Here is a 12783-nt window from a genome sequence, read left to right as displayed (position 1 = left end):
TACAAGCGGCCCAAATGAGTTTCCTCCGCCGGGTGGTGGGTCTCTCCCTTAGAGATAGGGTGAGAATCTCTGCCATCCGGGAGGGGCTCAAAGTAAAGCCGCTGCTCCTCCACATCGAGAGGAGCCAGATGAGGTGGTTCGGGCATCTGGTCAGGATGCCACCCGAACGCCTCCCTAGGGAGGTGTTTGGGGCACATCCAACCGGTAGGAAGCCACGGGGAAGACACAGGACATGTTGGGAAGACTATGTCTCCCGACTGTCCTGGGAACGCCTCAGGATCCCCTGGGAGGAGCTGGGCGAAGTGGCTGGGGAGAGCAAAGTCTGGGCTTCCCTGCTTAGGCTGCTGCCCACGCGACCCGACCTCGGATATATTAGAGATGCGCGGTTTGCGGTCTCATCCGCGGAGTCCGCGGATGAGACCGCGGGTCGGGCGGGTGACATGACGAAAAAATAGATTTGAAATGGATTCGGGCGGGTGGTGGTTGTCTTGTTGTTGGCGGTTGTTGTAGAAGGCCATGTACGAACAGCTTGCCAGTCTAGCAACATGTTGTATGCAGCTTCCGCAGAAACACGCACACGACTGCAAGGCATACTGGGTAATACAGAGTACACTGATGGCTGTAATATAAACAACTTTAACACTCTTGCTAATATAGGCCACGATGTGAAGCCACACCAAACAAGAATGACAAACACATTTCGGGAGAACATCTCACAGTAACACAACATAAACGCAACACAACAAATACCCAGAATCCTTTGCATCCATGACTATACCTGACAATATTCTCCCCCCCCTTGCGTCGGCAAGGTGGGCGATGTTGGGGGCACGGGGGTGTAAAATATAGTCAGGAAGAGTCATGGATGCAAAGGATTCTGGGTATTTATTGTGTTGCGTTTATGTTGTGTTACTGTGAGGATGTTCTCCCGAAATGTGCTTTTCATTCTTGTTTGGTGTGGCTTTACAGTGCGGCGCATATTAGTAAGAGTGTTAAAGTTGTTTATATCACAACGATCAGTGTACTCTGTATCACCCAGTATGCCTTTCAATCTTGTTCGTGTATGTTGCTGGGCTGGCAAACAGTTTGTACATGTTGTAGAAGGCGTCTAAGACAATAGCTTCATACCATGCCCTTATTCTCGTTATCTGGATGAGCCCCAGCAAATGTTCACGAGACTGGTCGTGGCTCTCATTGTCTTCTTTACTCTGTGAAACGAGTCAAAATAGCACTTTGAGTGGTAAAGGTTGCTGACCCCTGATTTATAACAACGGGCGGGCGGTTGCGGTTTTGATAAAATGTTGTTTCGGGTGGATGACTACTTTAGTGATGCGGTTGCGGATGAAATAATTGCCTATCCACACATCTCTAATATATATATATATATATATATATAGAAAATACTTGAATTTCAGTAAATTCTAGCCCCGCCCACCTCAACCCCGCCCAATCTCCTGAATTCGGAGGTCTCGAGGTTGGCAAGTATGACTTAGTGAGAAGAATTATCTTATCAGACAGAAAATAATAGCAAATCTCACCCTTATTTGAGATATTTCATCTTACTTTGATATCAATTTTTGCAGTGTGGTTCTAAGTAGTTAAGTAATATGTGGGCCAGATGCTTCTGAAAGATAACATTTTAGTTGTTCCCCCCTAATAAAATAATGAGTAAACTTAGGATGGAGGCTTCTCCGAGAAGTCAAACCATTGATCTGCAGTCCTCGTGATTCAACGCGACTTTAGGATGGACTTTGAACCGAACGGGGCCTTTTTCTTACAATTTGGATAGCTGCTTGCCCTCGTAGACCAACAAAGAAATAGCCAAGTCCCGCAAGGTGGCCTAGGCGTCCACGGCCCCGGAAGGGAGGGCCAGTAGCAGTTTAGGGCTGCTGTCTGACGGAGGGCCAGGGTCTTACTTTATTTGTTTTTGATTGATCTCAGCTATCTGGGCAGCGTTGTGACCCGATCCCCCACGCCACAATAGGTAAGGGTCGGACCCATGTCTGAGAGGGAAGGGAAGGGTGGGGGTCAGCAGGTGGAGGGTCTCTAATCACTCTCTCCTTTAAAGGGGAATGGCTTTTGGGTGGTGCCTCTGTGCTGGATTCAAGTGGAGTTCTCAATGGTGATGGCGACATTGTTGAGAAGGCACAGTACGCATTAGGCTTGTGAGCAAGTGCCAGGAGTGGCTTTGCACTTGCAGGAAAAAAAAGATAAAAAAAAGAAAAAAACACCAACCTTGAATCAATAGAGCAGTGTTTTTCAACCGCTGTGCCGCGGCACACTAGTGTACCGTGAGATATGTGCCGTGTAATTTAAACTAATTGGGTTAAAAATGTTGTTGGCACACCAGTAATTAGAATCTGTAAATAATGCACCGTTGTGCTGTTTAGAGCTCGGCAGAGTAACCGTGTAATACTCTTCCATGTCAGTAGGTGGCAGCAGGTGGCAGCGGCGGGCAAAGTGCAGGTAAAAAAGCATTTAACGCTTAAACCAAGACTAAACAAAAGGCAAGTGCCACTAAGAAAGGGTATTGAAGCTTAGGGAAGGCTATGCAAAATGAAACTGCAAAGTAAACAAAAACAGAATGCTGGACGACAGCAAAGACTTACGGCGTGTGGGGCGGACGGCGTTCGAGGAAGACATGAAACTGCTACAGGAAAATACCAACAAAAGAGCAAAAGCCGGATGCAACGGACGTCGAGTGGGTCTAACATGATATTATGAAAGTCCAGTCCATAGTGGATCTAACATAATAGTGAGAGTCCAGTCCTTAGTGGATCTAACATAATAGTGGGAGTCCAGTCCATAGTGGATCTAACATAATAGTGGGAGTCCAATCCATAGTTGATCTAACATAATAGTGAGAGTCCAGTCCTTAGTGGATCTAACATAATAGTGAGAATCCAGTCCATAGTGGATCTAACATAATAGTGAGAGTCCAGTCCATAGTGTATCCAACATAATGGTGAGAGAGTCCAGTCCATCGTGGCTCTAACACAATAGTGAGAGATATAACATAATAGTGAGAATCCAGTCCATAGTAGATCTAACATTATAGTGAGAGTCCAGTCCATAGTGGATCTAACATAATGGTGGGAGTCCAGTCCATAGTGGATCTAAAATTATAGTGAGAGTCCAGTCCATAGTGGATCTAACATAATAGTGAAAGTCCAGTCCATCGTGGATCTAACACAATAGTGAGAGATCTAACATAATAGTGAGAGTCCAGTCCATAGTGGATCTAACATAATAGTGGGAGTCCAGTCCATAGTAGATCTAACAATATAGTGAGAGTCCAGTCCATAGTGGATCCAACATAATGGTGGGAGTCCAGTCCATAGTGGATCTAAAATTATAGTGAGAGTCCAGTCCATAGTGGATCTAACATAATAGTGAAAGTCCAGTCCATAGTGGATCTAACATAATATTGTGAAAGTCCAGTCCATAGTGGATCTAACATAATAGTGACAGTCCATTCCATAATGGATCTAACATAATAGTGAGAGTCCAGTCCATAGTGGATCTAACATAATAGTGAGAGTCCAGTCCATAGTGGATCTAACATAACAGTGAGAGTCCAGTCCATAGTGGATCTAACATAACAGTGAGAGTCCAGTCCATAGTGGATCTAACATAATATTGGGAGTCCAATCCATAGTGGATCTAGCATAAAAGTGAGAATCCAGTTCATAGTGGATCTAACATAATAGTGAGAGTCCAGTCCATAGAGGATCTAACATAATAGTGAGGGTCCAGTCCTTAGTGGATCTAACATAATAGTGAGTGTCCAGTCCATAGTGGATCTAACATAATAGTGACAGTCCAGTCCATAGTGGATCTAACATAATAGTGAGTGTCCAGTCCATAGTGGATCTAACATAATAGTGTGAGAGTCCAGTCCATAGTGGATCTAGCATAATATTGTGAAAGTCCAGTCCATAGTGGATCTAACATAATAGTGAGAGTCCAGTCCTTAGTGGATCTAACATAATAGTGGGAGTCCAGTCCATAGTGGATCTAACATAACAGTGAGAGTCCAGTCCATAGTGGATCTAACATAATATTGGGAGTCCAATCCATAGTGGATCTAGCATAAAAGTGAGAATCCAGTTCATAGTGGATCTAACATAATAGTGAGAGTCCAGTCCATAGAGGATCTAACATAATAGTGAGGGTCCAGTCCTTAGTGGATCTAACATAATAGTGAGTGTCCAGTCCATAGTGGATCTAACATAATAGTGACAGTCCAGTCCATAGTGGATCTAACATAATAGTGAGTGTCCAGTCCATAGTGGATCTAACATAATAGTGTGAGAGTCCAGTCCATAGTGGATCTAGCATAATATTGTGAAAGTCCAGTCCATAGTGGATCTAACATAATAGTGAGAGTCCAGTCCTTAGTGGATCTAACATAATAGTGGGAGTCCAGTCCATAGTGGATCTAACATAATAGTGAGAGAGTCCAGTCCTTAGTGGATCTAACATAATAGTGGGAGTCCAGTTCATAGTGGATCTAACATAATAGTGAGAGAGTCCAGTCCATAGTGGATCTAACATAATAGTGACAGTCCAGTCCATAGTGAATCTAACATAATAGTGAGAGGGTGGCAGAGTAGAAAAGGACCGGCAGATCAACTGGTCTAAAAGGGGGTCTATTTAAAAGCTAGAGTATACAAATGAGTTTTAAGATGGGATTTAAATGATTCTACTGAGGTAGCATCTCTTTTGTTTTGAAGTCAAATCCAACAATTGCGACAAGGACTTTTTAATCGTCAACATGATTTCTACTGGTGGTGTGCCTGGGGGATTTTTTCACACAAAAAAACAACTGTGCCTCGGCTCAGAAAAGGTTGAAAAACACTGCAGTGGAGGACACACTTGAATGAGAGAAACGAGTAATTCCCCTTTAAAGATTTTGATCCATGTGCAAAATGCCATGCATGCATTCTTGAAACTTCTCTTGCCACCACCGAAACAAACAAACAATATTCCAAACTAAATGATTTCTCACATTTTGTCGTCTCAAGTGCTTTGGTTTCTTTTTTTCAGTCATGTGACCGTCTTTAATGGCCATCCTTCTTCTTCTTCTTCTTCTTCCTGTCATTTGTCTGGTTCTTTTTTTAACGGCTTTTATTCCTCATCTCCTCCCGTTCATGTCGATCTGTGCGCTGTGTTCATGTCGATCTGTGCGCTGTGTTCATGTCGATCTGTGCGCTGTCTTCATGTCGATCTGTGCGCTGTCTTAATGTCGATCTGTGCGCTGTGTTCATGTCGATCTGTGCGCTGTGTTCATGTCGATCTGTGCGCTGTGTTCATGTCGATCTGTGCGCTGTCTTCATGTCGATCTGTGCGCTGTCTTAATGTCGATCTGTGCGCTGTGTTCATGTCGATCTGTGCGCTGTGTTCATGTCGATCTGTGCGCAGTGTTCATGTCGATCTGTGCGCAGTGTTCATGTCGATCTGTGCGCAGTGTTCATGTCGATCTGTGCGCTGTCTTCATGTCGATTTGTGCGCAGTGTTCATGTCGATTTGTGCGCAGTGTTCATGTCGATCTGTGCGCTGTGTTCATGTCGATTTGTGCGCAGTGTTCATGTCGATCTGTGCGCTGTGTTCATGTCGATCTGTGCGCTGTGTTCATGTCGATCTGTGCGCTGTGTTCATGTCGATCTGTGCGCAGTGTTCATGTCGATCTGTGCGCAGTGTTCATGTCGATCTGTGCGCTGTCTTCATGTCGATTTGTGCGCAGTGTTCATGTCGATCTGTGCGCAGTGTTCATGTCGATCTGTGCGCTGTCTTCATGTCGATTTGTGCGCAGTGTTCATGTCGATTTGTGCGCAGTGTTCATGTCGATCTGTGCGCTGTCTTCATGTCGATTTGTGCGCAGTGTTCATGTCGATTTGTGCGCAGTGTTCATGTCGATTTGTGCGCAGTGTTCATGTCGATCTGTGCGCAGTGTTCATGTCGATCTGTGCGCAGTGTTCATGTCGATTTGTGCGCAGTGTTCATGTCGATCTGTGCGCTGTGTTCATGTCGATCTGTGCGCTGTGTTCATGTCGATCTGTGCGCAGTGTTCATGTTGATTTGTGCGCAGTGTTCATGTCGATCTGTGCGCAGTGTTCATGTCGATCTGTGCGCAGTGTTCATGTCGATCTGTGCGCTGTGTTCATGTCGATCTGTGCGCAGTGTTCATGTCGATCTGTGCGCAGTGTTCATGTCGATCTGTGCGCTGTGTTCATGTCGATTTGTGCGCAGTGTTCATGTCGATCTGTGCGCAGTGTTCATGTCGATCTGTGCGCTGTGTTCATGTCGATCTGTGCGCAGTGTTCATGTCGATCTGTGCGCTGTGTTCATGTCGATCTGTGCGCAGTGTTCATGTCGATCTGTGCGCAGTGTTCATGTCGATCTGTGCGCTGTGTTCATGTCGATCTGTGCGCTGTGTTCATGTCGATCTGTGCGCTGTGTTCATGTCGATCTGTGCGCTGTGTTCATGTCGATCTGTGCGCAGTGTTCATGTCGATTTGTGCGCAGTGTTCATGTCGATCTGTGCGCAGTGTTCATGTCGATCTGTGCGCAGTGTTCATGTCGATCTGTGCGCAGTGTTCATGTCGATCTGTGCGCTGTGTTCATGTCGATCTGTGCGCAGTGTTCATGTCGATCTGTGCGCTGTGTTCATGTCGATCTGTGCGCTGTGTTCATGTCGATCTGTGCGCTGTGTTCATGTCGATCTGTGCGCTGTGTTCATGTCGATCTGTGCGCAGTGTTCATGTCGATTTGTGCGCAGTGTTCATGTCGATCTGTGCGCAGTGTTCATGTCGATCTGTGCGCAGTGTTCATGTCGATCTGTGCGCTGTGTTCATGTCGATCTGTGCGCAGTGTTCATGTCGATCTGTGCGCTGTGTTCATGTCGATCTGTGCGCAGTGTTCATGTCGATCTGTGCGCTGTGTTCATGTCGATCTGTGCGCAGTGTTCATGTCGATCTGTGCGCTGTCTTCATGTCGATCTGTGCGCTGTGTTCATGTCGATCTGTGCGCAGTGTTCATGTCGATTTGTGCGCAGTGTTCATTTCGATCTGTGCGCTGTGTTCATGTCGATCTGTGCGCAGTGTTCATGTCGATCTGTGCGCTGTGTTCATGTCGATCTGTGCGCAGTGTTCATGTCGATCTGTGCGCTGTGTTCATGTCGATCTGTGCGCTGTGTTCATGTCGATCTGTGCGCAGTGTTCATGTCGATCTGTGCGCAGTGTTCATGTCGATCTGTGCGCTGTGTTCATGTCGATCTGTGCGCTGTGTTCATGTCGATCTGTGCGCTGTGTTCATGTCGATCTGTGCGCAGTGTTCATGTCGATCTGTGCGCAGTGTTCATGTCGATCTGTGCGCAGTGTTCATGTCGATCTGTGCGCAGTGTTCATGTCGATCTGTGCGCTGTGTTCATGTCGATCTGTGCGCAGTGTTCATGTCGATCTGTGCGCAGTGTTCATGTCGATCTGTGCGCTGTGTTCATGTCGATCTGTGCGCTGTGTTCATGTCGATCTGTGCGCTGTGTTCATGTCGATCTGTGCGCAGTGTTCATGTCGATTTGTGCGCAGTGTTCATGTCGATCTGTGCGCAGTGTTCATGTCGATCTGTGCGCAGTGTTCATGTCGATCTGTGCGCTGTGTTCATGTCGATCTGTGCGCAGTGTTCATGTCGATCTGTGCGCTGTGTTCATGTCGATCTGTGCGCAGTGTTCATGTCGATCTGTGCGCTGTGTTCATGTCGATCTGTGCGCAGTGTTCATGTCGATCTGTGCGCTGTGTTCATGTCGATCTGTGCGCAGTGTTCATGTCGATCTGTGCGCTGTCTTCATGTCGATCTGTGCGCTGTGTTCATGTCGATCTGTGCGCAGTGTTCATGTCGATCTGTGCGCAGTGTTCATGTCGATCTGTGCGCAGTGTTCATGTCGATCTGTGCGCAGTGTTCATGTCGATCTGTGCGCTGTGTTCATGTCGATCTGTGCGCAGTGTTCATGTCGATCTGTGCGCTGTGTTCATGTCGATCTGTGCGCTGTGTTCATGTCGATCTGTGCGCTGTGTTCATGTCGATCTGTGCGCAGTGTTCATGTCGATTTGTGCGCTGTGTTCATGTCGATCTGTGCGCTGTGTTCATGTCGATTTGTGCGCTGTGTTCATGTCGATTTGTGCGCTGTGTTCATGTCGATCTGTGCGCTGTGTTCATGTCGATTTGTGCGCTGTGTTCATGTCGATCTGTGCGCAGTGTTCATGTCGATTTGTGCGCTGTGTTCATGTCGATCTGTGCGCTGTGTTCATGTCGATCTGTGCGCTGTGTTCATGTCGATTTGTGCGCTGTGTTCATGTCGATCTGTGCGCTGTGTTCATGTCGATTTGTGCGCTGTGTTCATGTCGATCTGTGCGCAGTGTTCATGTCGATCAGAGTGTGATGTGCAGCGTTGGTGTCTTTAAGAGAACCTTCAACTGCGGTCCGTGCGGTTCTGCGCTCGACTCGGCCATTTGTCTTCCCCTCTGCTGCTAATGGCTCTCACTTTCTCTCTCTCTCCACAGTGACAAGTGATGGACGCCATCCCTCCGTCTCCTTCGCTATTTTTTTTGTCCGTTTTGAACGTCAAATGTTTTGATTTATGTCAACGAGCACAACATTGTGCTCCAAAGCAAGGCATTTAAAGACATGGGGGCGCCATCTCACTAAATTTGATCCATGATGGAGTTAAAAGGATATTTTGCAACATATGTATGATCATGGTCACAAGATATAATACAAATTCATAACTACTGTAGGATACTGATATGCGATACCACGGAGTGTCTTTCTGATCCAATACCAAGTTAATGCTGTTATCTGCGATACTGATCCGATACCGATACTTTGGGCAAATATACCTGTTTGTTGAAATTTTAAAAGTTTTGTATTTTGAAATAATAACATATCTACTTTATGTGGAAAAAAAAACAGTAAAATTGTAAGAAAACAGAAAATGTTTAAGCTAACAATTGATAATTGTATACTTTGTCACCTATAATACCAAGTTGTGTGTTTGGAAAAAAAAAAAAATATATATATATATATATATATATATTATGCCCCCCCCTTTTTTTTTTTTTAAAGAAAAGCCTGTTTTTTTTATGGCAAAAACACAAAATATGCAATAAATTTCCCCGACACATTTTTCGAAATAGAAATTTTGGTGTAAAGCAATTAGGGCCTAAAATAGGTAATCAATTCGTAACAACATTGATTTTGATTCATTATTATTTTGCACAATGACTGTATGTGTGTATATATATATATATATATATATATATATATATATATATATATATATATATATATATATATATATATATATATATATATATATATATATATATATATATATATATATATATATATATATATAAATCTGACTTAAGGTGTCAAGGATCCAAAAGGCCCTCACTCATAAAAGTGTTAAACACGCTTAAATAAATCTCTGTCGATTATACGTTTTCGATATTTTTCTTAACAATGAGAGTTTTAAAGTAAAATACTGCCTGCATGGATGGCAGCTTTTGTGTTATGAGTGTAATATTGACATTTTACTAGTTCCATTACACGTCTTTGCTCTTTTCTTCCTTTGGGGAGTTACCCGAGACTAAGCTCAGTGGCCTAGTGGTTCGAGTGTCCGCCCTGAGATGGGTGGGTCGTGAGTTCAAATCCCGGCCGAGTCATACCATAGACTATAAAAATGGGAGCCATTACCTCCCTGCTTGGCACTCAGCATTAAGGGTCGGAATTGGGGATTAAATCACCAAAAATTAGAGATGTCTGATAATATCGACCAAGAAATGCTATAAAAATGTTATATCGGATATTATCAGTATTGGTTTCAAAAAGTAAAATTTAAGACATTTTAAAACACCGCTGTACAGAGTGGTACATGGACGTAGAGAGAAGTACAGAGCAGTTGCATCTCTCAGTCATACTTGCCAACCCTCCCCATTTTCCCGTTAGACTCCCGAATTTCAGTGCCCCTCCCGAAAATCTCCCAAAGCAACCATTCTCCCGATTTCCACCCAGACAACCATATTGGGGGCATGCCTTAAAGGCACTGCCTTTGCGTGCCGGCCCAATCACATAATATCTACGGCTTTTCCCACACAAGTGAATGCAAGCATACTTGGTCAACAGCCATACAGGTCACACTGAGGGTGGCCGTATAAACAACTAACACTGTTACAAATATGCGCCACACTGTGAACCCACACCAAACAAAAATGACAAACACATTTCGGGAGAACATCCGCAGCGTAGCACAACAGAACAAATACCCAGAAACCCTTATAGCACTAACTCTTCCGGGACGCCACAATTAACACCCCTGGCTACACTAAATCAAAATGTGTTCGTCTTTCGCTATGTGGTAGGTTTTTTTCGATGGTTGCTTCGGCATTTTGTGGGTGTGGCACCGAATGAAGATGTTGACATGCGGAGTTTCAAGCACTCTTCATTCTCTAGCAGGTGACTTTCCAAATGATGCTACCTATTAGCAGTAATACTATTTTTTTGTAGCAACGCTTTTGCCCCACACCTGACAAGTTACGGTTGTCCGTCGACATCTTCCCGCTTGAAGCCACACCACCGCCAGACGATGGACCCCGTGCTGTTTTTCTTGGGAATTAATTATTCCTTCATTTGTTACCAGATTCGCACCTTTTTTCTCTTGTTATACCACTCGCATCACAGCTAACGTTACCCATGCTGTTACGTCTATGCTCCGCGAGGGCGTATACGTATGTAAGAAGGTGCGCTTGTTTTATGTCTCTGTGAGAAGGAGAGACAAGAAAGAATGAGAAGATTCTGTAGTGTAATGCCCGCAACTAAAAGCAACTGCGTGACAACGTATACTCCAATATCACCATGTAGTCATTTTCTATATCGCACTAGGACAAACCCGTGATATATCGAGTATATCGATATATCGCCACAAATAAAGAGTTACAATTTACTCCGGATTCGACAGACATAGCAGTCCCCCCTTTCTTTAAATGCCTGCCAACCAATTGATTTTTACTACCCGTGAAATCAAAATAATGTTGATAACCCCAAAAGAAGTCCTTATGAGGTTTCTTTTCCGCACATCCTTAGTTAAGTAGTATTCATTTGTTTCATTTAAGAACAAAATCAGCCATTGTTTCCTTTCTTAAGCAGTCACTACATAAAGACCTTCATGAGTCAATTCAATATGCATTGATGCTGACGAACAGGGAAAAAAACCACAAGTTGTAGACTTCAATGAGCTACACTTAAACAAGTTGTAGACTTAAGTGAGCAACACTCAAACGACTCTGAAAATGGGTTAAATCATGTATTGGCTGCTTGAGAAGAAATTCCAAACTTTTCCTCGTCTTTCTCCTGTTGTGTCTAAGGCTTGTCATCCATCTCTGCCTGTAGTTTCAGCATCTTAGTGAAAGACCTCAAAAACCCGAGACCGACGTTTGCCGTTTGTCCGTGTTTTTTGCGACGAGACGGGAGGGTTTTGCGGTTATGAAGATTAACGCGGCACCGCTGCATGCTGTGCCCTTTCTGTGTGCTTTCCCCAGGGAACCTCTAGGTGGGTCTGGTGATCCTGCTGGGTCTGAGAGTTTACCAGCACTGCTGCACACCTGCATCACGAAAGCCAAGGGAGTGGCCGCCAAAAACAACAATAACAACGCAACTTCCGCACGAAGGATCGGTGAGTCCCGCGTTTTATGTCCGTCCAATTATTTTGATGCGGTTTGACTTGTTCTGGGTTATGTGAACGCTGGAGCCTTTGGGCGAGATGACACCCTAAACCGGTCGCCAGTCGGTTACATTTTTACCACAACATTGGTTCAGTTTAGCTAAATGTGTTGGTTTTCTGACTCTTGACTTGTTTCCTCAGCATTGTCCACACGTTTAAGTCAGGACTTTGGGGAAGGCCATTCTAAAACCTTCATTCAAGCCTGATTTAGCCATTCCTTTGACACTTTTGACGTCATTGTCCTGTTGGAACACCCGACTGCGCCCAAACCCAACCTCCGGGCTTATGACAGGAAGGTGGGGGGGGGGGGGGGTGGTGGGGGGGGGGGGGGGGGGGGGGTTGTTACTGGTTTTTGCAATGCAGTCTGCTAAAAATGATGGAAAGCGCAACTTTACATAACAACTGACGCTGTGGTCAAAGTTGGAATTGCCACAAAACGAACCTCAGATTCAGGAGGAACAGTGGGGTTTTCGTCCTGGTCGTGGAACTGTGGACCAGCTCTATACTCTCGGCAGGGTCCTTGGGGGTGCATGGGAGTTAGCCCAACCAGTCCACATGTGTTTTGTGGACTTGGAGAAGGCATTCGACCGTGTCCCTCAAGAAGTCCTGTGGGGTGTGCTCAGAGAGTATGGGGTATCGTACTGTCTGATTGTGGCGGTCCTCTCCCTGTATGATCAGTGTCAGAGCTTGGTCCGCATTGCCGGCAGTAAGTCGGACATATTTCCAGTGAGGGTTGGAATCCACCAAGGCTGCTCTTTGTCACCCATTCTGTTCATAACTTTTATGGACAGAATTTCTAGGCACAATCAGGGTGTTGAGGGGATCTGGTTTGGTGGCCGCGGGATTAGGTCTCTGCTTTTTGCAGATGATGTGGTCCTGATGGCTTCATCTGGCCGGGATCTTCAGCTCTCACTGGATCTGTTCGCAGCCGAGTGTGAAGCGACTGGGATGAGAATCAGCACCTCCAATCACGAGTACATGGTTCTCGCCCGGGAGAGGGTGGAGTG

At 45.2% G+C, this 12783-nt stretch overlaps 1 protein-coding gene across 2 annotated transcripts in view; it reads left to right on the top strand.

Moving 5' to 3' along the window:
• The window catches only part of igsf9ba (immunoglobulin superfamily, member 9Ba), a 226255-nt gene extending 214524 nt beyond the window's left edge, over positions 1-11731 (top strand). For both annotated transcript variants that reach the window (XM_061878079.1, XM_061878080.1), the window contains 2 exons: positions 1942-1984; positions 11595-11731. In XM_061878079.1, coding sequence (XP_061734063.1) covers positions 1942-1984 — 43 coding nt within the window. In that variant the 3' untranslated portion in view covers positions 11595-11731. The remainder of the gene's footprint in view (positions 1-1941; positions 1985-11594) is intronic.
• Positions 11732-12783: the final 1052 nt, after the last annotated feature.

The sequence above is a fragment of the Nerophis ophidion genome, linkage group LG18, assembly GCF_033978795.1.
Source record: "Nerophis ophidion isolate RoL-2023_Sa linkage group LG18, RoL_Noph_v1.0, whole genome shotgun sequence".
In the NCBI taxonomy this organism is placed as follows: Eukaryota; Metazoa; Chordata; class Actinopteri; order Syngnathiformes; family Syngnathidae; genus Nerophis; species Nerophis ophidion.
Note: the sequence above shows the minus strand (reverse complement) of the source record. Positions and strands in the feature narration are given on the sequence as shown.